This window comes from Dysidea avara, chromosome 11, assembly GCF_963678975.1.
Source record: "Dysidea avara chromosome 11, odDysAvar1.4, whole genome shotgun sequence".
Classification (NCBI taxonomy): Eukaryota; Metazoa; Porifera; class Demospongiae; order Dictyoceratida; family Dysideidae; genus Dysidea; species Dysidea avara.
The window spans coordinates 26,154,720-26,181,659 of record NC_089282.1 but is presented as its reverse complement, the minus strand read 5'-3'; the positions used below and the strand labels follow the sequence as shown (position 1 = coordinate 26,181,659).

The following is a 26,940-nucleotide window of genomic DNA, read 5'->3' as shown; positions in this document are numbered from 1 at the left end:
TAATGTTTGTGGTTAGTGAGGGAATTCCCTTGGGACAACCATTTGGCAACTCTAGCAATTGTATAGTGTAAACATCAGGCAGTATGTAAACTCGTTAGAACACATAGTACCATGGACAATCATCCAGGTGCCCTGATTTCAGGGGCCTAATGTGTACACTACAAATGGGACCATCGACAAGTGACACTTGCCTTTAGTACTTGGCATATTGGCTAACATGCAAGATAACACAATACACTAACCAATGATCATAATATTACACTGGGTACAGTACATTGAAATGAATCAAAAAACATATACAACATTACATGATCCCTCGAGGGTATATTAATTAGTATCAGGATTGAAAATGAACTGTTAGTTCTCCGGCAGTTTAAGCCTCTCCATCTTGTGGCCTGTTCTCCACTAGACTGGACTTGACATTCTTGAAACGGACTATCCCATAAACAAACAGGTACACACCTACAGCGACAACATATTAGACAACATAATTTATTACACAATTGTAATCATGGGAATTAAGTAACAAAACTACTCGAAACTTTTACAATAGACTTTGGAAAGTGTTAGTGGAACTTGTATAATATGGGACCAACCTAGTGTCTACATAATAGTTAGACATGAAAACACAGAATTTAGAAACTCTCAGGCCCTGTAGTAGCGCCCCTGCGGGCCCACAGCTCCTTCCCAGCTGCTTGTAACACAAGAAATGTAGCATTCATGAGAACAATTAAATGCCCATGCGTTGCCAATGTTACAGGCATTGTGTTTTGCATCGCCTCAGAGAAAGGGATCTACAGGATTTAGATACCTATAAGTAGCCAACGAAATTCGAGTATTTCACCTTGCTGTGGTCTAATAAATTAGTGCACACAAATTGCACAAAAGTTTAGCCAAAAAAGCTATGCCAAAATTGTGAAATAATCCTGATCTCCCTAGTGGAACTAAAATAATTGTATTGTCTAATACATGTAAAAGGCTGTAATGTAGCATTTTAATAACAATAATGAATGGCTGTAGTTAGCAGTATAGAGTTAGTTCATATGTCAGTAAACAGAAGATGTGCTGATGGTATAACACAAACTATCTGCCATTCAACCACTACTATAAACCAGAGGACAGGACAAACTGATAATGGAGGTTGATACTTTCAAAATCCCTGCTATAGTAGCAAGGATGATTGTATATGCAGAGATTGCCACAAACTGGTGACTACAGGTTGTTTTTGAAGTCTGATTTTATAACTTCAAGAGATTCATGGCATCGTGAAATACAAATACTGTAAAGTTCACATATCAATCAAATGCATTTTTTTTTTACAGTAACCATTATATTGGCCCATGTGAAATATTTTTGAGCATGTAATATATGAGGGTTTGTCCTATACCAAGAGGGTAGTCCTAGTATAGGTAAGACATGCATTGCTAGGATAATAGGTGGAAGGACAATCCCTGGTAATGGAATAATTAGCCTATCTGCCTGCTGTCTGCACATATTCTAATTAAATAGTGCATCCTATAGGTGGTAGGCCAATCTAAGATGTTACTACATCTTACGGTACTGCCTGTCGTTTTTCGCGATTGCACACAATTAAAAAGTCACTAATTAAAGGGGGCGGCAGCCATTTCGCTAGCGAGTCTAGTTAAGGATAATGACTTGCTAACAAAATGGCTGTTACGCCCTTTAATCAGTGCGTACATGTGGAACCCATCACAAAGGCAAGCACTCACTACACACACACACACACACACACACACACACACACACACACACACACACACACACACACACACACACACACACACACACACACACACACACACACACACACACACACACACACACACACACACACACACACACACACACACAGACTACACCCACCAACTAAAGTAATCAGAGTGGCAAGTAGCTCCATGTAACGAGGGTCCATCTGATTCTGATAATAAGCATCACCTTTGTATAACTGTGGGAAACAACACATAACACACAGCGGTGACAGATTACCATGGCAACTCACTGCATATAAGGCACCAATCTTAATACAGGACAGACCCAGTCCAGCCATTGCTCCATAGTAACCAGCCAGTGTGGTTGATATACACAAACTGATCAAGTAACCCATTAGACCAAACAAGAATGAAACTGTGAAGAAAAAGCACTTGCTGAAACATACACAAACTAATGTATAAAATTGATACTTTGGTATATAGTACATTACAAAATGACTCCAATATTTACGTCACAGTTACTATCCCACCAGGCATACATACATAAGGCCAGGGGTCAGATACTCTTGACATTGTATGCAGACAGTTTACTTGATGTTTTGTTCACTGCACTAAGTTATCTGTCCTTACTACTGTAGGGTATGGATAACAATAATGTTTCTGTAATACTTCAACACTAAACTACAATGGAATCTGTTTAAACTGGCAACCTTACATCCAACTTGGTTACTGCGTTAACTATAAACTACTAGCTGGTTTCACAGAGGAAGCATTTATATACAGATGGCAACCTTTTTCTACTTTGCTAGCTATAGTGACACAACATCACTTTATTTGACTACTGTTTCAAGCTTTTCCCCTTTGACTCAAAAGCCTTCCTATTAAAGCAGCTCCACTGTAAATGTGTGTACACTAACACAAATGTGACCATGGACTGATTTCAAATGTGTGACATTGTGTGTACACTATTTCAAATGGACACATGGGCGCGCACGCACAAACACGTGTTACGCACACTTACAAACACCAAAATCACTTACTAATAAACATCACCATAAAATCACAGTTGGTCCCAATTATAGCTTCACTCAGTTCATCATCATCATCACCTTATAAGAGAGAATAAACAATCGTAGTACATCTAAATTAATCCACACTCCACGAAGATTAAGATGTACAATTACATATACCTCAGACACATGCAGCCATACTGACATATTATATACTTATAGTGACTCACTCTCAGGTTGACTGGTTAAGGGTTGCCTCATCACATCTTCAAACTGTTCACCGTTCTGTGATAACAAGATGGTGGATAGTTACCAACAACACATAGATACCATACACATTAGGGGAATATGCGTCAACAAAGAAATTCCTCAAATACACACAACCCATACACACATTGTAAACCACCTATCCTGCCATACCTTAGTTCTCTCTGCTTGTTCATAAGATGGTAACTTTATTGGTTCAGCGTATTTGGGCGGGATAGGATCTGACAATAACATTTATCATAAATTTAAATACTCAGTGACCACCCCCACCTTGATACGATGGAGGCTCCATTGTTGTCATTACTGGGGCGGCAGTTGTTGCTTCTGTCGGTTCACTAGTAGGAACCTGTACGACCACACGAATAACAATTGTAACTTACAACAGGCTCGTCACAGTATTCAACACTAAAGACAAATTACGGTCATTTCGAAACAAAAGCGAACACCGTAGACAACACATTAACAAAATCTGCCGATAATTCGGCGCTATAAACATCTAGTTTAACACACCATATCACCTATATACAACCCATACTTCAACTCACCACTGTATATCCTTCACGACTCTCCGTCATCTTTGAGGTAATCCTCACATACTTTGCTGTCTCACGTGCTAATTTTGTAATCATGTGATCAAAAAGAGAAATTTCATACGGTGTGTCTTCAGCTATGGAGTCTTGATCACGTAATGAGGTGGCTGCTGGCGCTTATCATATTGTGTCTAGAAGGTAAGCGTTTGTTAGTGTAGTTAATAAAATAGGGAATATATTCGCTTAACCAGTAGCCACCCCCTTTTATCCTTATCTGTGAGTCAGTAAAAAAAGAACGAGATCCCCCCTACAAGACTAATTTGGATAGCACACTGAAACCTCACTAGAATCCACTCCTTTATATAGTGAAAAGCAAGTGGTGTGCCTTTAGTCCCATGTGGCTGACAAGTAAAGCAGGTAAAAACAACAAGTGGTGATAGTGCATAGCCACAGTGTTGTAGCATAGATTTATAAATCTATGGTTGTAGTATACTTTCATATGAAAGTATTCACTGTTTGTAATACTTTTCTTAGATGTTGGGTTGGATGCAGCATCAGATGGTCGCATTAAAGTGACCATCGTAACTAACATCACCTCACAATTGTTGTGTACTAATCAGTCAGTACTCCTCACATGTCATGCTGATGATGTCACTCACCCATCCTACCAGTGGACCTCTAGTATGGACCAGTTAAACTGGACTAGTAGTGATATCTTAGTGGCTGCTAGTGATCATGTTGTCAACTACACTTGTACTGTTACTAGTGAAAATGATGGTAAAGGAGATAATAGCATCTCTATACTGAGTAATGGTGAGGGAACGCTATAATGTTGTGTGAGCATGTGTGTCTGATGGGCATTGTAGTGTGACATGGCCACTCCCTTGTGGGGTGGTATGGGCAGTTTGTCTAGCCTGTAATGGTACAGCTACTGTAGACGAACAAATCTAGATGTGAACAAGAACAAAACTCTATTGAAGGGTGGACAAAGTGATAGGTAAATGAGCTGAGAGGCAAACAAGCCTAAAGGTGAACAACTTGAACAAGACCATAATCCTACAGTATGACAGTACTGATCATGAATGTTTGGAGTTTTCTGGCCAAAGCATCATCCCAAAACCAGCCTCACAATACCTTCATGACACCTTGGCAGTGTATATACAAGCCCAAAAGTGTCTACAGCATGGCCAAAAAACACTTCCGATAAGTTGCTATTTTTTTAAAACCAGGCACGTGTCCACAGCTGACCAAAGGCTGGCTGTGGGTGTACGTCTGGTGTACTGAAATTGTTTTTGTAGCTCTGTGTGTGTGTGTGCGTGCATGCGCCTATCTACTTATCTACCTATGTTAGTATGTTTGTCCATATGCACTCACATGAGCAAAATTGTTAAATGGTAAAAGCAGCTATTACGTAAGAAGTGAAATGGAGAAGTCTGCACTAAACTTCCACACAGGTAAACTTTGCTTTGAGGTGGTTTCTTTTTGACAGTCTGAAATATGGGTGTAGCAACTCTTCTCAGACTTTGTGAATTACCTTCCCTTCAGGTTTTACAAGTGTTTAATAGCTAAAAAACAATGGTGCAGGCCTTGTAGACTACCAGGAATGGCCGATCCTTTTGAGTTGAAAAGGAGCGTATCCCCTACGTAAGCAAACAAAAATGAAGAGCAGCTTTGAGGCTTTGTTGAAAGAATTTGTGGGGAAAACGCTATAGTCTACTTTTGTACATAGTATGTTGTTAAAAGTGGTTTATTTAACAAGCGCTTCCTTAGCAGTGCATAGCAACGTAATTGAAGAATTATGTAAATTTCATGAATTACAAAATCCAAGAATTGTTGCACAACATAGTAAAATAGTAATACGTAGTCGGTTAATTCCAAATGAGTTAGCTAGCTGCATGGCACCTGGTTTTTAGAAGTAGCACAACATTAACTTGCTTATTTAGCATAATGTTCTACTGACAAACTAACTCCTGATGCCTTAAGACAAGGGTAACTCGAAGGCTATGGGCCTGATTTTTTTAGTGTTAGATGTTGCTTCAGTGGCATATTGTAGTACATACAACACATGTTTCATGGACTTACCTGTGTCCTCCTTTGTGTCCCATTCATCTTAGCTGACAGTGAAAGGTGTCAATTCATGTTAGCACAGCATGATGGCTTCCTATGTATTGAGAATCGTCTAAGTTTTCTATTGTGAGTGGATTGATGAGGTCGTTTATGTAGTTTGTAACACTGTGTAACGGGTTGAACATAAGCTGAAAGTGAAGTGTAATGGCACTTCGCTTCAGCAATAATTGATCGTTGGGGCATGCATTCAGATGCGAAATTAATTTAATGGCATGCCTGATGTCATTCCTCCTTTTGATGCGGTATGTGAGAGTTTGTTAGTCATAATTATGTTATAAAAAGAACAAACAAGTAGAAGATGTAAGGATTAAATGTCCACTAGTATATCTACAGGTGTAGGTGACCTCTCTTGTTTCTCTACTTTTTATAGCTATTATCCCTGTTCAGACTGACAATTCCTTCTACTTGTACTAATTCAACAACACAGTTGTAATAATCTTGTGTAATAATAAATAGTTTGCTACTAGCTGCCAGTTGTAAACTAAAGTGTATATAGTGGTGTGGAAAGAACATCAATAAACAAGCATGGATGTTAGCACAACTGTCACCTATAACTACCAGTCTGTCTAACATGTAATCAAGAGTAAATTATTTACTGTTGATGTAATGAAGTATCTAAAAGGTCTACTATGGTTTATACATTATCTAATATTTGTAGTACTGTATATTCTTTTAAACCACTTGCGTGGGCAAAGATCAAACAAATAAGAGTGCTATTACTTCCATACAGCGCTGAAAGGAAAATACAGCACTGTTGATCACGTGTGTACCATTTTAAATTGTTAGAAGTAGCTAGAACAATGCTGTCTGACCAAGCTTTACTATTGTATAGACATTTACCGATTGTTTGCCATAGGTGGCTGAAAACCGATACAGTTCTAGTCTACAATTGAACACTCCTAACAAAGATGACCAGAAACACTTTAAACCAGTTAAAGCACCACCGTGAGTTTGATATGAGAAAAATAGCACTCTGGTGTGGTCTTGAACCGAATACAGCACTTGGCTTCACCTCATACTGTATTAGTCTCTCGCCCATACCCTTGTGCTATTTTCCCATATTGAACTCATGGAGGTGCTTTAACTAGTATAGACGTAGCTATCTTTTGTCATGTTCTTGTAGCTATATTTTGTCTTGTCTGAATACTATAGTATGACAGCTCTGCTAGACCAACTATTAAAAGAGATACGAGATTTAATAATACGTACAGTACATTTAGGAAGTTACACTTCCAAATGGTGTACAAATCTGTTTCTTCCTACATTACTTTCCTTTACTTTCCTTTATGTAATGATGCCACAACAAAAATTGGAATGTTAACATAGGCAGTGTAACTATCTCTTGATTGCTTAGTAAAACACTAGATGTTCACTAGGTACTAGCCATCAAGAAATACCTGCAGTGATGTTAAACATACAGTACAGTAGCACTTATAGTACACACTGTAGATGACCAACATTTTCCTACCTCAATGTGTGTTATATAAGTTGGCTATATACAGTGTATAATATGCATATCTCACAGTGTCTCAATGATTCTGAAAAGTTTTATAAAATACAACTTACCAAATTGACCTACATATTTTGTTCTGAGCATAAAGCATTAATTAATTAATTGATTTCTGTATAGCATGACATGAATTAAATATCACATAAATAATAAAACAGATACTATTTTTAACATTTAGCATAAACTAAACAATATCAGAGGATGTACCAAAACTTTGCTTTCCAGAAATTGGTATTTCAGAGCACTTTTGGTACACAATTTACATATGTCTGGTGTCTGTGCAGTGTGTATTAGTCTTGCATATAGCCAGACCACTGATTGTGCTTAGGATCTAGTACATTTACATAAAATTCTGTTCAAGCCACCCCCAGGGCAAATGTTGATTGCTGCTGATTGATGAAGTCCTAAACTTCTTAGGCCTGTTAAAAAGTGTCACACACGTAGCTCATCAATGTGTTATATTCTGTGATCTAAATAAATACCTTCAAAACACAAAGCTCAGGTAGCTCGAATGCTGAATATCGTTCTAATGAACACCACGTGTGACGTTTCAGTTCAAAGAAGTTTAGAGCTTTGCTAATCAGCTGCAATCAATATTCATCCAAACTGTGAACAGAATTCTTAAAAACACTAGTGTACCAGACCCTGTTTTTCTCATCCCCACACAAAAGAAAGAACAGTCTGGGTATGTAAGACTACAGTAGTATGTATACCTAGCAGAAATATTTTACTGCAACACAATGAACACACTCTATAGGTACAGTTCCATACTTGTATAGAGAGAACTTCAATGAGGAGGAGATCATAATGGAAGGAGGATCTGTTAATCTAACAGTAATTAATAATCATTCTATAACTAGTCACTGGCATAGGACACATGCTCCATTACCTGATGGTCATGTGATCAAGTACTATACTATTGGAGGAACAAACTACAGCTCACTGACCTTTAGTAATGCATCATATTCTAATGATGGTGGAGAGTATGTGTTTGGTGGATCTAATGATTGTGGTGATTCTGATGTCAGTGTTAATCTTAATATAAAGAAACCAGGTAATGTGTATGTGTAGTGTGTGTGTGGTGTGTAGTGTGTGTAGTGTGTGTGTGTAGTGTGTGTGTAGTGTGTGTGTGTAGTGTGTGTGTGTAGTGTGTGTATGTGTGTAGTGTAGTGTGTGTGTGTGTGTGTAGTGTAGTGTAGTGTGTGTGTGTGTGGTCTGTAGTGTGTGTGTAGTGTAGTGTAGTGTGTGTGTGTGTGTGTGTGTAGTGTAGTGTGTGTGTGTGTGTAGTGTGTGTGTGGTGTGTGTGTGGTGTGTGTGTGGTGTGTGTGTAGTGTGTGTGTGTGTGTAGTGTGTGTGTATGTGTAGTGTGTGTGTGTGTAGTGTGTGTGTGTGTGTGTAGTGTGTGTGTAGTGTGTGTGTGTAGTGTGTGCGTGTAGTGTGTGTGTGTGTAGTGTGTGTGTGTGTGTAGTGTGTGTGTGTAGTGTGTGTGTTTGTAGTGTGTGTGTGTGTGTGTAGTGTGTGTGTGTAGTGTGTGTGTAGTGTGTGTGTGTAGTGTGTAGTGTGTGTGTAGTGTGTGTAGTGTGTGTGTGTGTGTGTAGTGTGGTATAAGTGTGTGTGCATGTAGTTTCTACCTTACAAAAATATGAGATTGGTATGCACAGTAACACGTATACTTGTGGGTTTGCTAAAAATAAGTAGTGCATACGTACTTTCTTCTTGAATAAACACTTATTTTGTTACAGATGTTCAGTGTTTCCCTCCTGGGACTGCTGTTCCACTGATCAGTAAAACTGTCAACAAGAGTATAGTGGAGGAAGAAGTGGTAAAGCTTAGTTGTATATTTAGAGGGAATTATGACCCAATAGATGATACAGTCATATGGAGTGTTACACCTCACAATGGAAATGCTACCTATATTGATGATGAAAGTAACATAGCTGGCTTTGAAGTGACTAAACCACAACAGGATTGCCCTAGTAGCAATTATTCGTGTTGTAGATTCATCACTACACTTAAGATCTATTCTATTATGTCATTAAATAAAGCTGAGGTAAAATGCCTTGCAATTGTATTGGAACAACCAAGTGATAGCACTTCTTACCTAAGTAAGCTTGTCTTCTATGTGTAGACTATGTTTACAATCTATTTTTTTTATTTTTTAGCTGTTTACAAGAGGCCCACTCTCATGAAGGGACCTGATAGCAAAACACTACATAAACATGAAAAAGTACAGTTTGTCTGTAACATTGTTGCATCGTCACTGAAGTATTTTACCAATGCTGCTTGGTGGAAAAATGGTAGTCCAACTAGATTACCAAATAAGGCTAATATTACACTTCAGACATCACCTGGTAATGACAGTTCATTTATATATTCATTAATCATAGAAGACATTACTGAGAGTGATGAAGGCACTTACTCCTGTTATTCTTATTACAATCAAACTATACTGAGTAGTATGGGGATTGATCATGCTATCGAGTCTGAGCATAAGTCAGCTGATTTGAAAGTTGAAGGTACTTGTGTAATGCCATAGTTGTTGTAGTCAAAATGTGTAAGGTGGTTGTCATGCTTTATAAACACTGTCACATTATCAGCATATGAGTACTACATTTAAGAGAATATTTTCACCAGTATACTCGTACAGTAGATCCTCAGTTATCCAAACGCCTTTGTTTGCCAATAGTGTTCAAATAAGTGAAATTGCTTGGATAACTGAAGCCTATTGATTTATATACAGAGTTTTGTTCAACTACTCTAATAGAACAGTCGTGTATTCTAATAGAATGTACACTAATGACAAAATACAGTGGAGCCTCCATTATCTGTATACTGTGTGCCAGTTCAATCACCAAAAGTGAATTAGTTAAGTCCATTCATTTGTGTACTGTAGAGAGCTATGTTCAAATACTCTAATAGAACATGCACTTACTGTTTATAAGACTGAAATACTCTAATAGAACAGTCACTTCTACTGTTCAGTTTAATCAAAGTTTGGGTCCTACTGTACACTCTAATAGAACATTCAGTTTGGATAAGTGAGGTGTTGTTTGTATCTACAGAAGTAATACTGTGTCGTGTGTGTGTGTAGTCAAGGGAAGCTGATGACAGTACACATCCAACCCAAAAACCATCCTCACTTTTCCTTCACGATATCTTGGCAGTGCTGAATCAAATTGCTACTTGATACTAATTTTTGGTATGCAGTAGTTTGATTCCATGGTAGACAAAAATACATAACTTCCATATAAACATTTCAGTAAAGACAGAATTATGTTAGAAAGCTATGTTTTGGCAGCACAAATTATTGGCAAAGTTGGCAAATTGTCATTTAATTTGCCAAAGTTAATTTCCACCTACAGTAGATATATTTCTAGCTGTCGTTAGCTAATGTAAATTATATGTACATTTGACAAACGTGGCAACTCACCAAAGTATTTTTGCCAATAGCTATTAAATGCCACACAGTATGGTGGTACTATATATGTATGTGACTGGATTTAGCAAAATCAACCATATGGGTGTAAGAGCCAAGACTGAGATAACACCAGCATGAAGTTGCTGCACTATCAGACTATCAATTTCCACATCAAACTCACCTTCAACTTGTTGGGTCTGCTTTGGACATGTTGTTGTTGTTGTTGTTTTTTTGCCGGCTATATAACCACGCCAGACATCTGTACTGGTTGTGAACACCAGGGACATGCTATAGAGTTTTCAAATGCTCTGGATGGAAACACTCTGGACAGATAAGCGGGAAGCTGAATCTGTGATCTATGCCTGTTTTGTGAGATTTTAGCCTATTTCCTGCCTCTGACTTGATGTTTTGTGGTCTGGTGCCTTCAGTTACGTACTATCCTTGTCCATTTTGTAGTCTTATCTCTTGCCCACCCTTCACCCCTTTTTGAGTACTCATGATACAGCAACACTAAAATGGCAGGACTCTACAAGGATTACCATGGCCACCAGATGCTCTTAAAGGTTATGTGCAAGGTGTTGATTTGTGATAGCATGTGATGGCTTTCTTACTTTTGAAACAGAAATTGCCTGTATTTTGTGTATATATAATGACTCAACCATTGATTGCCGAGTCCTTTCATGTAATGTTCTTTGTTTGCAATGCTGTGTAACAGGCTGAACATAGCTGAAAACATAGCCACTTCACTTTGATAGTTAGGGTGCACATTTAGACGAAACATCGTTTAATGCAGCATGCGCTAGTTGACCAGTTATAATTTATAAATAAAGTAAACAAACAAGTAGAAGGAAATATTTAGTTAGAATAGAAATCCTTACTTTTATTGTCTATGATTTCAATAGAACTTAAAATTACTTGTACTCTGCTATACATGTACACATGATGAGCCAGTAGTAATATGCACAGAGTTTAGTTATAGAGATATGCAGAGAGTTTAGAAACAGAGATGTGCTATTAGCCTTGACATTACTATTTTCATAGCCTAACACTGCTATGCAATCAGCCATATTATGTATAGTAGCAGGATTAATAATGTTAGTGTGTTACATGAATTCTCTTATTTCTCTAGGAGGATTAGGAACACTTGCTATCTTAGGGATCTCCATTGGAAGTGCATTTACAGGATTAATAATAATAATTATTATAATTATTCTACTAATAGTTTTTCTTGTGTATCGAAGATATTGTAGGAAACGAATTGTCCCAGGTACAATATAGTACAGTTTGTTGCAGTTAGTGTGTAGTGTGTACCTTTATAGGTCCTATTGTGAGGCCTATGACTTCTCCAGAGCAAGGTGTGTTTATAAGTATTATATCTGATACATCCGTACATACACTACTTGTATACACAGGTGACCAGTCTGTACCTATATTATCACAGTCTTGTACTGAACCTACTGGTAAAGACATAAACTCTTCTTGTAAGTTTTGATTGGTTCTGTAAACTGTAGAGTGGTAACTAAACCAACAACTCAGTCACTACATACGCATTTGGGGCCAAGTATATGGATGTTTTATATGCAAAAGAGTAATGATAAATTTGCATATTATAGAGTGGTAGTACCATATGACAGCAAATTTGATGACAGAAAATTTATGAATTTGATGAATTTGTCAATTTTAATTCATCAAACATCCTTGAGTGCCCTAAAGTATGTGTTTAGATCTATCAAATCTATAGTTAATTCATCAACGCTGATCAAGTATGGATTCATCAACTTTTCAATTTCCTATCATATGGTACTGTATAGTAGGTATCCCCCAAAACAAATTTGGTATCCTTAAAATGCTGCCATAATGTTAAATGCCTTTACAGTAGAGTTTTAGTGTATCTGATGTCAAGTCTAGCAAGAAATCTAAAAAACCTAGAAACACCCAACCCCATTTTTGGTCTGAATGCCAGCCAGCCACAGTCAAAATGTTAGAAGCTAAACAACACATCATATATAAGCTCCATTTCCATCACATTAGCAAGCTTGCTTTTACGTAATAGTAAGATATGTAGCTGCTGCACTACTAACGATCGGCTTCTCTAGAGAAAACAGAACACAGCAAGTCACACCCAACTGACTTAGTTTTGCAAAAACATACACACTCCCTGAGTTATAACCAATTCTGTAACACTTCTCATTAAAGGTATAGTGTATGGGGTGTCACACATGAAATCTTTGTACTTTTAAGTATAGCAGCTTCACTTAATCTAACTCAGTTTTTAGTAGGGCTGGGACAAATATTGAATTTACCTTTGAACATTCACTAATAAAATGTTCGAACATTCGTGTCATCTGACATGTAAAATATGTTTTAAAACAGTAGTAGTGTTGGCATTGTTACAGTATATGCTAAAAAACCCATCATGCTTAATATGTTCGTAGCATTATTTTTTTTGTTTTATTATCATTAGCTCTTGAATCAAGTGAAACAGTCCCTCTTTTGGAACCCACCAGTATGTTTTATATAGTTTGAGGCAGTACAATGTACTATGATGTAACATGACAGCTCAGGTACAACATCCAGCAAGTTATGGTGCAGCTACACAGCCTCCGAGGACATCAAATGACCCCAAACCTAATCATGCAGCAGTCAGTGATTTGTTGTCTAATTGTGTATCATTATGGTAATGGTTACAGAGGATTGCGGCTGATAGACAAAGTGCAAGAGCCAATGCTGGTACATTCTATTTCACATTTGCTGTATGTTTATAGCATTTTGTTATAGAAATACTTAACGGAAATTATGAACGTGATGGGCCACTACCAGGTAAACTGCCTATGAATCAGCTACAGAATGATCACACAGTATTATCAATAATGAAATCAGTTTGTATTGCAATATTGACATAAAATTGGGTACATTGGAGTCAAATGTCAATTGATTAAAAGTCAATTATTAGAAATGATGGATTTTGTGCATTCTATTAGAACAGGTGTATGCTCTAATAGAATAGTTACATGGAATTTGGTTTATAAATAATAATAATTGATTAGGTTGTTGTTCTCCAGTTTGTGTGGTTGAACTGGCTTGTACAGAAACAGTGTTTGATCTTATTTACCTTAAAATTTCAATCACCGTGGGTTTATCCATTTAGTGGTTTGGATCTGAAGACTTGGATTACCTACACTAACAGGCTTAACTATCTTACAAGGATAATATTTGATAATTTGTTTATTGATTTATGATCAACAAATTCATTATTATAATTATACACTTTTCCACAGCAAAACGCCTGTAGAAAAGTACTTTGTTGATTGTATATTCTCTCGCCAAAGTACTAAAGGTGCTGTTTATTTTCAGACAAGTTTTAGGCCAACACTTTTCCTGGCAGCCTATGAGGACAGCTATATACTGCAGCTATAAAATACAATGTATTTATGTAGATGGTAACCACACAGTGACACCCATTGTTGTTTCAAAGTGGCTTGTAGATTCAGTCTAGACCATACCTGTCTTATTGCTTAATGCGGTATCTACTGTATGTATGCAGCATTCATTTCTCTCACATATGCAGTTTGTAACTCACTCCTGTGTGCACACACACATGCAAACAGAACATCGTGGATAGTAATACACCCCATAATTGTCATCTGGCTGGCACACACCAGGTTTAAGATCTTGTCCAATTATTTGTTAATATCGTTACTGTTGCATTTCACAAAGGAGCTGAAAGGAACAGGGCTTCTCAACCTGCTAATGCGAAACAAGATCTTCTAGGTAAACTAATTAACCAAGTACTCAATGTAATTATTAAATGTAATATGTATTATAATATGTATATTAATGTACTTTGTTACTTGGATTGTGTTCAGGTTAATGCTGCAATTAATTTCATAACTGCTTCTCAATTTAACAGATCATGGGTAGTAATGGGCAGGTTTTAAAGTCATCCCACATTGTAGTTCACCATCTGGCAAAGGCTGGCTGCTACATTAGAATTTATGTTGTTCTGCTTATTATATATTTATATAGGATGATTTTAACCTTGATTATAGAACTTTGCGTGGGCAAGATCAAAGGAAAAAGTGCACTTTAAATTTCATAAAGTACACTCTCAGCCGGCCAACAGTGCTTCATCAACCACTGTGCTTTATTCATTCAATAAAGCACTCTTTGCAATAAAGCACTCTTTGCAATAAAGCACTCTTTGCAATAAAGCACTCTTTGTGGACAATAAAGCACAGTTGCCCACATGCTCTAGTGCAGGCTAATAGCCTGATGCCAGTACGACTGATCACCCAAACTGGTGAAGGCTGATAGCCTCGCTGCGCTGAGTGATCAATCACCCCAGCCAATACGAGTTCTACCACTGGATTGCTTTTATAGACATACTTAAATGCTTCGATGATGGGTGGGAGAAGGTAACGTTGCTGTTACGTTTGTTAATGTAAACAGACAAGTCCTGGAGATATCACGGAAATATTTCACCATGTGACTCACATTAGAATCGATTGTAGGTTGCAAGCAAAACGTGCCAAAATACGTGATGAACGTCTACCATGCCAAACTATGGTGAACCACGTGTGAGTTACTTTGTTAAACTAGTTTGTGTACATTCAGGCTGCTAATAGTTCTTGCAATACGTGTTAATTACGAGTCCTAGTGTATGGTGAAGCTACACGACTAGAAAGTTCCATAAATCATTTAAAGCATAGCCTTGCTCATACTATATGAAAAATAAAGCACTTGGCGCTTGGTCTCGATGCTAATAAAGCACTTGGCTTCGCCTCATGCTTTATTAGTATCTCGGCCACGCGTCTCGTGCTTTATTTTTCATATAGCACTCGCGGCTATGCTTTAACATATACTTATAGCACTAGCTAATGCCATAATGATCACGGTGACAAGTTTGCTTATCACTTGCGTTAAGTGCAGGGTTTGATGGTAGCTCGATCACGCTTCATAAATCATGTTCATGAGCGAGACGTTTTTTGTCCTTACGTAGCATAGTTTTTGGGATGCTGTACTTTAGAAAATCCATGTTTTATGCTTGTATGAGCTGGTCTGTTTGCAAGTCCATTTTAAATTCCATTCCACATCTTAGTCATGTCCAACAACCACTGAATGTTATGGGTAATGCTATGCTAACACTTAATGTTATATACATGACCACTTTTTGTGTTGTATTACTATTAGCTCATGAATCAAGTGAAACAGATCCTCTTTTGGTCCAACCCACCAGTATGTTTTATATACTGTAGTTTGTGCTGTGCAGTACAATGTACTATGTTGTAACATTCATAGCTCAGATACAACATCCAACAAGTTATGGTGCAGCTAATACAAAGACATTGAAAGTTGACATACTCCCCAACTCTAATGATGAAGTGGTCAGTGATTAGTTGTAATAGTGTATAATTATGGTAATGGCTACAGAGGATTGGGGCTGATGGACAAGGTGCAAGAACCATTTCTGGTATAGAAATATTTAGAATTTGCTGATTTTATAGCATTTGTTATAGGAGAGAACAATGAAAATGTTGAACCTGATGGACCACTGTCAGGTAAACTGCTAATGATTGCTATCGCAATAGCATAGTCTGTAGTGTCAATTTTAATATAAGTAAATGTGGTAGAGTCAAGTATCCAAACATCAATTATTTGATCATAGACATCTGAGATCTTAAGGGTTAGGTTGGGTATCCTGAGATCTTCCTGAGATGCCTGAGATATTGTTAATTGGTATCAGAGTTGGGGTCGTTACTTCAAAAAAGTAATCAGTTACTAGTTACTAGTTACTTTCATCTCATGTAACTCAGTTACATTTACAGTTACTTTTTACCAAGTAACTAGTAGTTACGTTACTAGTTACTTCTTACTAGCAATATCATTTCAAGACAGTAAACATAAAGTGAATTAAGTGATAATAAATTTGCAATGTAATCATGTGAGACAATAATACAATTAAATTACATATGTACAAGCACTGTCCACATAAAACTAAATATGTAAAAAGTCCTTGTTGTATCTCATGAGAAGTAATTTTTCAAATCTGTCATCAATCAATCGGTTCCGTTTTGGTGTTAACACTAATCCACCTAGACTGAATAGTCGTTCAACTGGGGCACTGGAAGGCAATGCCGTATTGTACAAAAGGAAAAGCCTTTTTACTACAGGATATCTGTGGAGACTCTCAATAGTCTTTGCATTATTTAAATAATCATTTGCTTCAATTTCCACATTGCTCTGTGACTCTGATTCCTCATCTGATTTAAAGTCATAGAAATCATCTTTATTCTTTTTAGTTGGCTGATCCTGTGATTTTTGCACAACCACAACTTCATCTGTAGCATGTGATCGCATTTCTTGGATGAGCATTTGCTTATACAGATCCTTTTTGCTTTGTGATTCCACCCACTTGAGCTTAAACTTTGGCAAAGTTATGGCTGCTATGATGGCATTATCATTTTGGAAAACCTTCTGGAAACGATCTCTGATGGCATCTTCTACTGCACCAGCAAGCCCAATGGTCATTGATGAAAGATCAGGTCGAAGAGCCACCACTTTCTTGATAATAGCTTCTAAGGTTGGCAAGACAGTACCAAAAAAACAGTTGTCTTCTCCTTGCAAAATGTCTAAACCTCTTGAAAGAGGTTTTAAAACAACACAATACTCCTTCAGAAACTTAAACTCTCGCTCACTGAAACAACGCAACTTCAATTTCGTACAGAGCTCATTTAATTCTACTAAAGAATTCTCTGTTACTCTAACTATTGCATCATAATAAGAGTTCCACCTTGTGGCAGTGGGCACAATCAGCTTTCTCTTAGTTACTTCTTGTACAGTATCTGAAGCTACTGTGGATCTACTTGCCTTATTCCATAAGGCAGAACTCTTAGCAAATGAGTTGCGGTACACAGTCTTCGATGTAGTGGAAGATGAAAGGAATTTGTCAACATCTTTACTGGCAACCAGATTAAGTGTGTGTGCAGCACACCTATAGTGTGGTGGTAAGTCATACTGCACTTGAGTTAAATCATCATCAATGTTAGTTTCTTCTGGGTCCACTGATAGCAGTTCATCAACGTTTTCAAAGGCCACATCATCTCCTTCTTCCTCGACGTCTTCACGTTCTTCAGTAGTACAATTAGCAGAATCTGAGAACACTGTAAAAGCTTTAACAAAGTTGGATCCATTATCTGTGATCGTAGCACAAACTTTTCCAGCTAAGCTATAGCTTGTATGGATTTGTTCTATTTTGCATGCCAGAACATCATAGGTGTGTCTTCCTGTCATCCTTGTACATGCTATGGCTGCTTTATGCCGTTTTAACATCTGTGGATCTATCCAGTGGACAGTCATCCCTAAATAGCTCCTGTGATGAGCTGTCCACACATCAACAGTAGTGCAAACAACATCAAGTTTTTCCAATATCTGCTTAATCTTACTGAGCATCAAGTCGTAAACTTTGTCAAGATGTAGGGTGAAAGATTTTCTGTCTGGAATTTGGGTGGAGCAAATGTTATTGATTAATTTACGAAAACTTGGTGACTCTACAGTTGACAAAGGCTGCATATCCTCTATTATATACTCAGAGAGCAAACTTCGCATTTTCTGTGCAGGGATGGAGTTTCTGGCTAATACATCTGGCAATGTGCACTGCCTCTTTGGTTCACTATCATCAGTATCACTTCTTTGCCGCCTCTTTTCAGTTTCAGGTTTGTCTACTTCTTTTGCAACCAATTTAACATTCTTATGTATAGCAGTCAAGTGTTTCTTGAAATTAGAAGTTGTGTTTCTAGCAGAAGAAAGTGTCTTGCCACCACCACATAAGATACAACGCACCCTTAAATTCTTTGAATCTTCGCTAACAACGTGAAAATAGTGCTTGTACATCCACCCATGAAATGTAGCAACTCTTGGTCCAGCCTTCGCTACTTCAGTGGAACTAGCACTATCAAAATCTCGTACTAACTGTGTAGAATTATCTTCCACCATCATCCCAGGGTTGCTAGAGTCACTATTAGAGTCACTATCATTCTCCATCGCTGAGTCACGCCTGATTGAGCTGAATCACGCCTGATTGAGCTGAGTCATGAACGAGCTGAGTCAGCAACTGTATGCCACGAGTTGGATCACGAGACAATAAGATGTGCATTAATAAGAATCGGGTTTAAAAGCTGATCGCTCAACAAAATTTGTGTATGTTACTGAATGGTTATACTGTATTGTAACGCGCTACAGTAATGCATTATTAGTGTAACGCAAATACTGATTAACGCATCGATATCATAACGGAGTAACTCACTAACGAAGTAACGTAGTTACTATTGTAACGTAGTTTCTTTCCAGACATTAGTAATCAGTTACTAGTTACTAGTTACAAAGGATGTAACGCGTTTTATTACTTCGCTACTTCAAAAGTAATATATTACGTAACGCGTTACAATTGTAACGCGTTAGCCCCAACTCTGATTGGTATGTCCAAGCAGAAGCCCATAAGCGCCGCAGCAGTGCTTATGGGCTTCTGGTCCAAGGTCTTCGGCAGAAGTTTTTAAAAATTGCTTAGTATATGTGACCGGATCTGTGAAAACCCAAAACAATCGTGCATTTTTCGAATTCCTGTTTATTGAATATTTAGAATCTACTTAGCCAAGTGTACCCTCTGGCAAAGTTTCAGTCTCATATGCCAATAACTTTCAGAGTTACAGCCCTACAAAGCTGAACCTTTTACACTGTGTTCGCCATTAGCAGAGAAATCACTACCGGGTAAGTTTGTCCTTCTGTTGCCTTTTGTCATTGCATAAAAAGGCGAAATTCATGAAGAAAAATTGATTTTGTACGATTGCTTCGACATGACGTAAACAAACCCTTATAACTTGTGTATCCTTGGATCTACTGCAATGAAACAAAGATTATCCAACCCCTCTTGAGTAGGCGAATGAGATGATATCCAGGTTTTTATTGTTAGTCCCTTCCTTCACTAACCTTTTTCAATAATACGCAAATGTTTCACCCATTGTATTCAATGCTTTATACTGTAAATTTAGGCTTACGCGATTGTGTCGGGTTTTCACAGATCCGGTCACATATTTTAAAATGGATTACAAAAGTTTTCCCAGAAACATAAATTAGAGTCGTAAGTGTCAATTTGTTACCAACACCAAAGTGATTTTGTTAACTATATGTTTACCACATTAAGAACAAAGTATACCGCTCTTTAGGGAAGACCCTGCAGTAGTACTGTAACATCCTCCATGTATTGATAGGAAGAAAGAAAACATGGTTTTCATGCCTGCATATCTTCATGGTTTCTTCTCCAAATCACACCGTTTTTGCATTGTAGCTGTCTGCCAGGCAGGGTAGGCCACTTAGCAGATTTGATTAAATTTGCTCCATCCATTTGTGAGATGCGAACGGCTAAAGCTTCAAGTTTTTTTAACCATGCATGCGCCCACAGCTGGCTGAAGGCTGGCTGTGGGTGTACCTGGTTTACTGAAAATATTTTCTCTAAAATGTCTGTGTATGTTTGTATCTGTATCTGTATATTTCCACACCCACATGAGCAATCTTTGTATCCTAAAAGTATCTATACATGAGAAATGAAAGCCATGTAGCTTCTCTTCCAGGAAGGTAACAGAGTACAATATAACGGTCGGTCATCGGCTATTTTCCAAGCAAAGTAGGCTATTGACTGACCAATGCAGCCACTGGTAGGCCATTTGTGCCGACCATATTTTTTGCAACTAAAATTCTTTATTATTAGCCTTTATAACTGATAGTTATTATTGTCCCATTGTTATCTGTCCTTATCAACTCTATTCAACTGTTGCGTAAAGTCTTTGTTCCACTGAAGGATCGACTCAACGCGCAGGAGTAAGCTAGAGCATTGCACCTTGTGCTTACCTCAATTACCAATTGTGGTTTGCAATTTTATGTTGTGATGGAAGCAACGAAGAAGCACCAAGTTACAACATGAGAGGGACAACACAAGCAGCGATTCCCAAGTCAGAGAAGACAAAGAAAGTTAACTTGCTATAAAAAGTTGAAGCCAGCTAAGCTCGCCCGCCTCTACCGGGACAAGTGCTCCACTTGTGGTAGTTAAGTGTAATTTGCAAAAAACTAGGTGAATAATTATAAATGGTGCCAGCAGTAAGTCAAGATCTGGCTCTTTGTAACAATGGAATTATGACCTATGTACATACTGTACCTAGCTAGAAGAATAAACAGTAGCTATATTCGATTTCATCTTTTATTTATTTGTAAAATATTACACTAAATACAATTTTTACACATGTATTGACAAATGCAATTAATTATCTGTACAAATATGTACATCAAATTTAGTCTCAGATTCAATCTCAGAGTGTTCTATTTTTAAAAATTTCCTGGGGGAGCATGTCCCCAGACCCCACTAGAAGGCTTGTGCTTCGTACTGCGGGGAACAGTATGCCTCCATCTTATGACCCTACAATTCTTCTAATGTCCAACCAAGTTCACATTTGATTGGCCATTTTGTCTGAGCAATAATTTATCCTTATATTATACTCTGGGTAAGCTAATTGGTGTCGGTTTGAAATACAGGTGTAGCGACTCTCTGCAAACTTTGTAAACCTACCTTCCCAAAAGGTCACAAATTCTATTAAAATTAATCTTAACAAATTCATTATCAGCTTTTCATGGCAAAACACATGTATACAAAAGTATTAGTTGTTTTAAGAATACTTTGTCGGATTAAAGTACTGGTACATTTTGTTTTCAGACATGTTTAAGGGTAGCATTCTTGCCTATGAGACCAGTTATGCAGTTCTGCAGTTGTTGAGTATAAAGTGTATTGCAAAGGTGCTCACAGTTACTGTATTGTTTCAAACTGGCTACTATACTCACTCCACACAGTTCTGGCACACACCAAGTTTAAGCAAACTTTTGTTATGTTTATTATTTCACAAAAGGTGCTGAAAGGAGTAGGACTCAAGCTGCTGCAATTCCAAAACAACATCTTCTAGGTAAATTAATTAACAGTTTACTTTGTGTGTAATTGCATATTAATTTCATGACAGAGTACAGACCTCATTTACAAGCAATCAGAGATCATGTGGTGTGCAAAGTTGATGTAATGACACGCATAGCTATGCCACTAGCAGCCAAGTTTGGCTTGCATGAATGTGATGTGGTTCTTGATGGAAATGGATATGTTAATATGTTTAGACAATGGCTAGATAGTGGCAATCGTACGTGGAAACAACTTATGGATTTTCTCCTTGAACTAGATGAAAGACAATTTGTTACTGTTTTGCAACGTAAAATAGAGGAGAAAGGTACCACCACTGTGTAGAGATGTGTCCTAAGTATGTGACATGTTTCCAATATATGTTCCGGTCCTGATAGTCAAGGTACAAAGTGGTAGGGCTAAAAATCAACATCAAAGTTAGTATTCGAATATTTTGAATAGTACAGTGTACAGTTTGCAAAATTGTAATGTGTAAGCGAATTTGGGCAAATGTTGATGTACACATCTTAGTACTTTGTAGTGCATTTATCATATTAAAGCTTGGCTCAAGTAAATAATGGATGACCAGGGTGCTACCTTACTACAAAGTCTTGTAAAGTTACAATAACTTTATACAAGGCTTACAACTGACAAAACTCTGACTTATCAATATCAATTGAACAGCAGCTGTTACAAGGAGAAACAATAATTATTTTAATTTTATTAAGGTTGTAAGCACAAGTGCTGAAGGTCTGTAGGACACCTGCCTGTTTAAAGTTGGTAGATAAATAAATCAGGTACACACCCACAGCCTGCCAAAGGCCAGCTGTGGGCACACACAAGTTGTTTCCCATAAAGTGTGCATGTGTACCTACCTACCTACCTATCTATCTATGTTTGCACACCCATGTCAGCAAAACTGTTAAATTGCTTCCATGTAATAAGTGAAGCTAAACTAATCTGAAACAATGGAGCAGGCCTCATAGACTACCAGAAATAGTATATCCCTTCAAGTTGAAAGTGGGCATTGTGCAAATGAAAGCCTTGTGACTTTGTCAAGAGGATTTACAGGGAAAACACAATAGACAAGAAATAGTTGAGAAGATACTTCTATGTTGTTTAAAGCTCTATTGCACCTGGTTTTTGGAAGTATAGCACAACATCAACTTGCTCAGCTGGTTTACGAGCGGATTATAAGAAATAAACTCCCTTGAATTACCCTTCATAGGTTTTAAAATGTTACCCATGCTACATACCTCTACATGCTTCTTTATTGTCTTGTCTATGAAACTTTGAATGCAGAATTATGATAAGATTGTTTCTGGGTCTTAAATTTCTGTAGTAACTTTTGTCAGTGCAATGTGTGCGAATCAGCGTTGAAACCAGGTCGGGTCAACCGGGTCACAGGTCATCCGGGTCCGACCCGGTTTACAGATTATCCATGTCTGATCCGGATTGGATCACGTGAGAAACGAAATTGTTAGTTTGACGGCATGGAAACTTATTAACTAGTCGCGCTGCTCTTTCATGAGCCATGCCCACTTATCGTGTTACAAACATATGCTCAGCCACGCCCATTTATTAGTAATGCAGTCTGTAGCACAAAACCGTGTCTGTTGCTGTCTGCAAGCTTACGTGGAGCCACGCCCACTAATCGATTATTGTACGAGTTGTACGTGGTCTAGTCTTGCAGCAGGATAAGTACTTTTGTGAGCCACACCCACTTTAATATATCGGGAAATTGTAATACTAGGTATGCACGAAGCCACACCCAATTGCTGTCTGTAAACTCACAATAGCTACGTGGAACTAAACCCAGTGACTGATTTTAAATCACAAACCGTAGATTATTGAGAGAGTCTATGTATAAATTTACCGGCTTAGTTATCACATAACTACTCATTTACTCAACATGAATTGAACCATAGGATCGAACGCTCAAAACGTAGTCTCACTTGCTTGAGATTACCTAAAACATAGCTGTTATGACACGCCTCGGCTTTAATTAATCCGGGTCAATTCCAGGTCTAACCCAGATTGCTATCCGGGTCAGCAGTAGTGACCTGGTTTCAACGCTGGTGCGAATGCATAATAGTAGTAGCTAACTATGTACTGTATAATTTATGTATGCTATCTTTGAGATGTACATAACTGAGTCAAACAAATTTTTATGTTTTGTTAGTGATCTACAATGAAATGTTATCTGTCGAGCCATCAATGAGAGCTCTAAATAGAATAATCCAAGAAGTTGCTCCTTACTTTCATAGCATTGGACTAGAACTGGGTGTAGAAGCAACACAGTTGAGAATTATTGAAACAGATTACCAACACCAATGCCGTGAGAAATGTCTACTTATGTTTGAGAAGTTTTTGGAAAAGGGTAATGCAACATGGAAGGCAGTAATTGATGCACTGAGGTATGAGGAGCTGTTAACTCTTGCTGCCAGGATGGAAGGAGACTTGCCAAGTTTGTTTTTATGTATTAATATACATGTATATGACATTAGATGATACTTTGTAGAAATCTTAGATGATGATGAGATAAATCAAAATGTTGGAGAAAAAAGCACAGAGCAATGTATGAATGATTTCATAAAATCATTAAGTACAGTACTATCAGCAGTATAATTAAAAGACAGAATCAACATTTGATTCTCTAGTTTGTCAATATAATATAGCTATGATTACTTATAAATAGCACTTCACAGGGTATAGGGGATACAAAGTGTAAAAGTTTAATTGCTTTCAAGAGTGACAAACCAAATATCACATGCATATAGCATAATAGCAAACAGAGGGACTACGGGAACTAGAGTTCTTGGACTGTTATTTTACTTGACCCTTCCACTTTTGAGATGGAGATACAGTAGTTATGTAATCAAATAAAACATTCAGATGAATATTTGCTTAAAATTGTTGAAGCTATATATTTTTATTTCCTGTGGAACCACTCCCCTAGATACAGGATGCTGAGCGTGTGCAAATTGTATCAGCCAGTCCATTCTTGCTATGCACCTAATCCCCTATACAGTAGCACTGAGTATATATGCACAGTAAAGATTTGTGTTTCCCATCAAAAACTATCAATTTGATAACCTGCCTTACCTTCCCTTCACAGTCACTTGTATGTAGCTACATATCTGTTTTTCTTTTGAACAGTGGTTACATGAATGTTTTCTACTTTTAGGTCCTAAAGTTAATATGCTACTACTGCTGCTTTTGTTGCAAAACAAAATCAAGAGAGTTCCACGACTTGATGATACTAACATGATGGGTAAATAATTAGATATGCATGAGCATCAGTGTATATACAAGTCAGTCCCACCACTTTTAGCACCTTATTAAGAAAATATTTCTGACAAAAAGCAACTTTCATATCATGTTTGTATATCTTTAAAATGTTTCTAAATATTGGAGTGTTGGTTTTGCAGGGGGCATATACAGGAATTTTGAAAAGGGGTTTCCACTACAACTAAGTGACTGTAATATTAGAGTATATATTGCCTGACTGCTTTATTAAAGTATATCGATCTTTTCACCAAAATTGTTATTCAGAACAATGCTATAAGTGTTGCTATTGTGTGAGAAACTATTGCTTAACTAAGATAAATGTTTAAAGTGTGTCCTGTTCATGGTAGATTCCAGAGTCTAAAAACCTAAAGTTTTAATTCTTAAAATTAATGTTCCAAGTAGTGTGTAAAATCCAAAGAGGTTTCCTGTAACCCCCCCTAGGTATGCCCTTGTTTTGTGACTTTCCTGTAGGTAGGTATACATTTCACTTGTACATTAAATTGTGTTTGTAGTAGACACAACAAGTAGGATTGATGAATATTGGTAAACATATTATGTCGGAAAGTGCTTTTGTTATCAAATGGAATGGTATTTTTATAGCTCAAAGACCTCAAGTGGTTTATATTTCTTTAGCTCTGATACTCCTGCACATTTGTACATACTGGCTGTTTGAAGTGAGAATTGTGCTGGAAAATAGTGAAAGACACCATTGTGCTTAACAAGTAATCCTCAGTTAGGGTCAGGTTCGGCTAAATTGGTTTCTTCTCTGTTTAATATAACCTTGCAAAAACAGCCAAGCTGTATCCACTGCCATTTTTGACATTGTTTATTTTATTAAGGCACTGTGTTGTACAGCAGAATTGTACTACGTATGTGCTTGTATTTTACAACAGGTTGGCTGATAGATGTTGTCATTGTAATGGACAGACTGGCTGTACACTGTCATTTGAAATTGGAGCCATCACAAATAGAAATGATCATCGATCCTCAGCCAAAGCCAGATCACCGAACAATGTGCTTAGTGCGAGTGATCAAGGAACAAGGAAAGGAAGAAGAAGTGTACAAGACCCTACATATTCTGTATTGTGGAAATAAAAGAACACGAAATAACTCATCAGGTGAGATAGAATGATAAGCTGTGGTACTAGCATGTACGTATGTATTACAGCAACTGTATCTCATGATGAAATGTCAACATCACATTCAGTTTCTCAACCTAGCACTACTGTTATAAATCACAATTATTACTACTTTACTGATAATCTCAGTACAGGTATGCCGTTTAGATATTCTGTACTGAACATTACAGCATGTAATGCAATTGACATATATAATATGTACACATATTTTAGCTATTGCAGGTGCTCGTGATCACACTAATGAGAAAATAGAAATTGCTGTAAGAAATATTAGTGGATTTGACAGTAAGTAATATCATGCTTTAAACAAGTATTAATTTCATATGTACTTAGATCCTTTGCGTCACCATGCACAAGACTTTTTTAATCTTGTGGATCGAACTTCACTTACTCCTGCGCTGTTTAGTAGGGAACTCTTGACTGATACTGATCTTGAAACTCTTCACTTAACTTCAATGATTCCGAGTGACAAGCTGTCATATTTATTGATCAAATTAGTTCGTCTAGATGATAATAATTTTGCTAAATTTATGGACTGCTTAAAGATTGCTAATGGCCATGCAGGTCATTTGGAACTTTATGAGAAGTTGAGAAACTATAATAAATCCTGAACTATGTGCATACTAAACACAAACATACAAACATATTTTTCATGTATACATGTGTTGAATATTTTAATTCATGAGATTGCTTTTAATCAATGTGAATGCTGTACTGTGTATGACAAGTAAAATACATAATAGGTTAAGTTTAATAAGCAACATGAGAGTCTCTTCTCCATGGGTTTGCTGGGATGATTTTGTAAGGCAATTTGATATGCACTTGATGAATAAATATTCTCTTCATCTGACTAAAGACACTGCTGACCTATTTCATGATACCTATAGACCCATGTTAAAGGTCAATATTACAATTTTGGTGGAATTGTACTTGT

General features: G+C 37.3%; 3 protein-coding genes across 4 annotated transcripts; 1 reads left to right on the top strand and 2 right to left on the bottom strand.

Annotated features, from left to right (window-relative positions):
• Positions 1 to 233: 233 nt before the first annotated feature.
• Positions 234 to 3,703, bottom strand: LOC136238549 (NEDD4 family-interacting protein 2-like). The gene is made up of 8 exons (XM_066029099.1): positions 3,553 to 3,703; positions 3,278 to 3,353; positions 3,161 to 3,228; positions 2,971 to 3,025; positions 2,771 to 2,839; positions 2,021 to 2,145; positions 1,885 to 1,966; positions 234 to 462 (listed from the first exon to the last, which is right to left on the bottom strand). The coding sequence occupies exons 1-8, from the start codon at positions 3,634 to 3,636 to the stop codon at positions 374 to 376; spliced, it is 648 nt and encodes a 215-aa protein (XP_065885171.1). The 5' UTR covers positions 3,637 to 3,703; the 3' UTR covers positions 234 to 373.
• Positions 3,650 to 26,713, top strand: LOC136238546 (uncharacterized). Of its 2 annotated transcripts, none has more exons than XM_066029096.1 (26): positions 3,650 to 3,735; positions 4,072 to 4,350; positions 7,932 to 8,228; positions 8,917 to 9,279; positions 9,337 to 9,690; positions 11,722 to 11,859; positions 11,912 to 11,947; positions 12,005 to 12,073; positions 13,057 to 13,098; positions 13,152 to 13,234; positions 13,283 to 13,322; positions 13,371 to 13,412; positions 14,310 to 14,363; positions 15,783 to 15,827; positions 15,891 to 15,976; positions 16,023 to 16,062; positions 16,109 to 16,150; positions 21,539 to 21,592; positions 21,647 to 21,904; positions 23,759 to 24,043; positions 24,098 to 24,154; positions 24,764 to 24,850; positions 25,761 to 25,985; positions 26,036 to 26,140; positions 26,220 to 26,291; positions 26,340 to 26,713. In XM_066029096.1, the coding sequence occupies exons 1-26, from the start codon at positions 3,696 to 3,698 to the stop codon at positions 26,615 to 26,617; spliced, it is 3,471 nt and encodes a 1,156-aa protein (XP_065885168.1). In that variant the 5' UTR covers positions 3,650 to 3,695; the 3' UTR covers positions 26,618 to 26,713. The 2 variants fall into 2 exon arrangements, with proteins under 2 accessions (XP_065885168.1, XP_065885167.1); XM_066029095.1 differs by having other exon boundaries at positions 21,536 to 21,592.
• Positions 16,587 to 18,632, bottom strand: LOC136237800 (zinc finger BED domain-containing protein 4-like). Its single transcript, XM_066028008.1, has one exon. The coding sequence runs from the start codon at positions 18,630 to 18,632 to the stop codon at positions 16,587 to 16,589; it is 2,046 nt and encodes a 681-aa protein (XP_065884080.1).
• Positions 26,714 to 26,940: the final 227 nt, after the last annotated feature.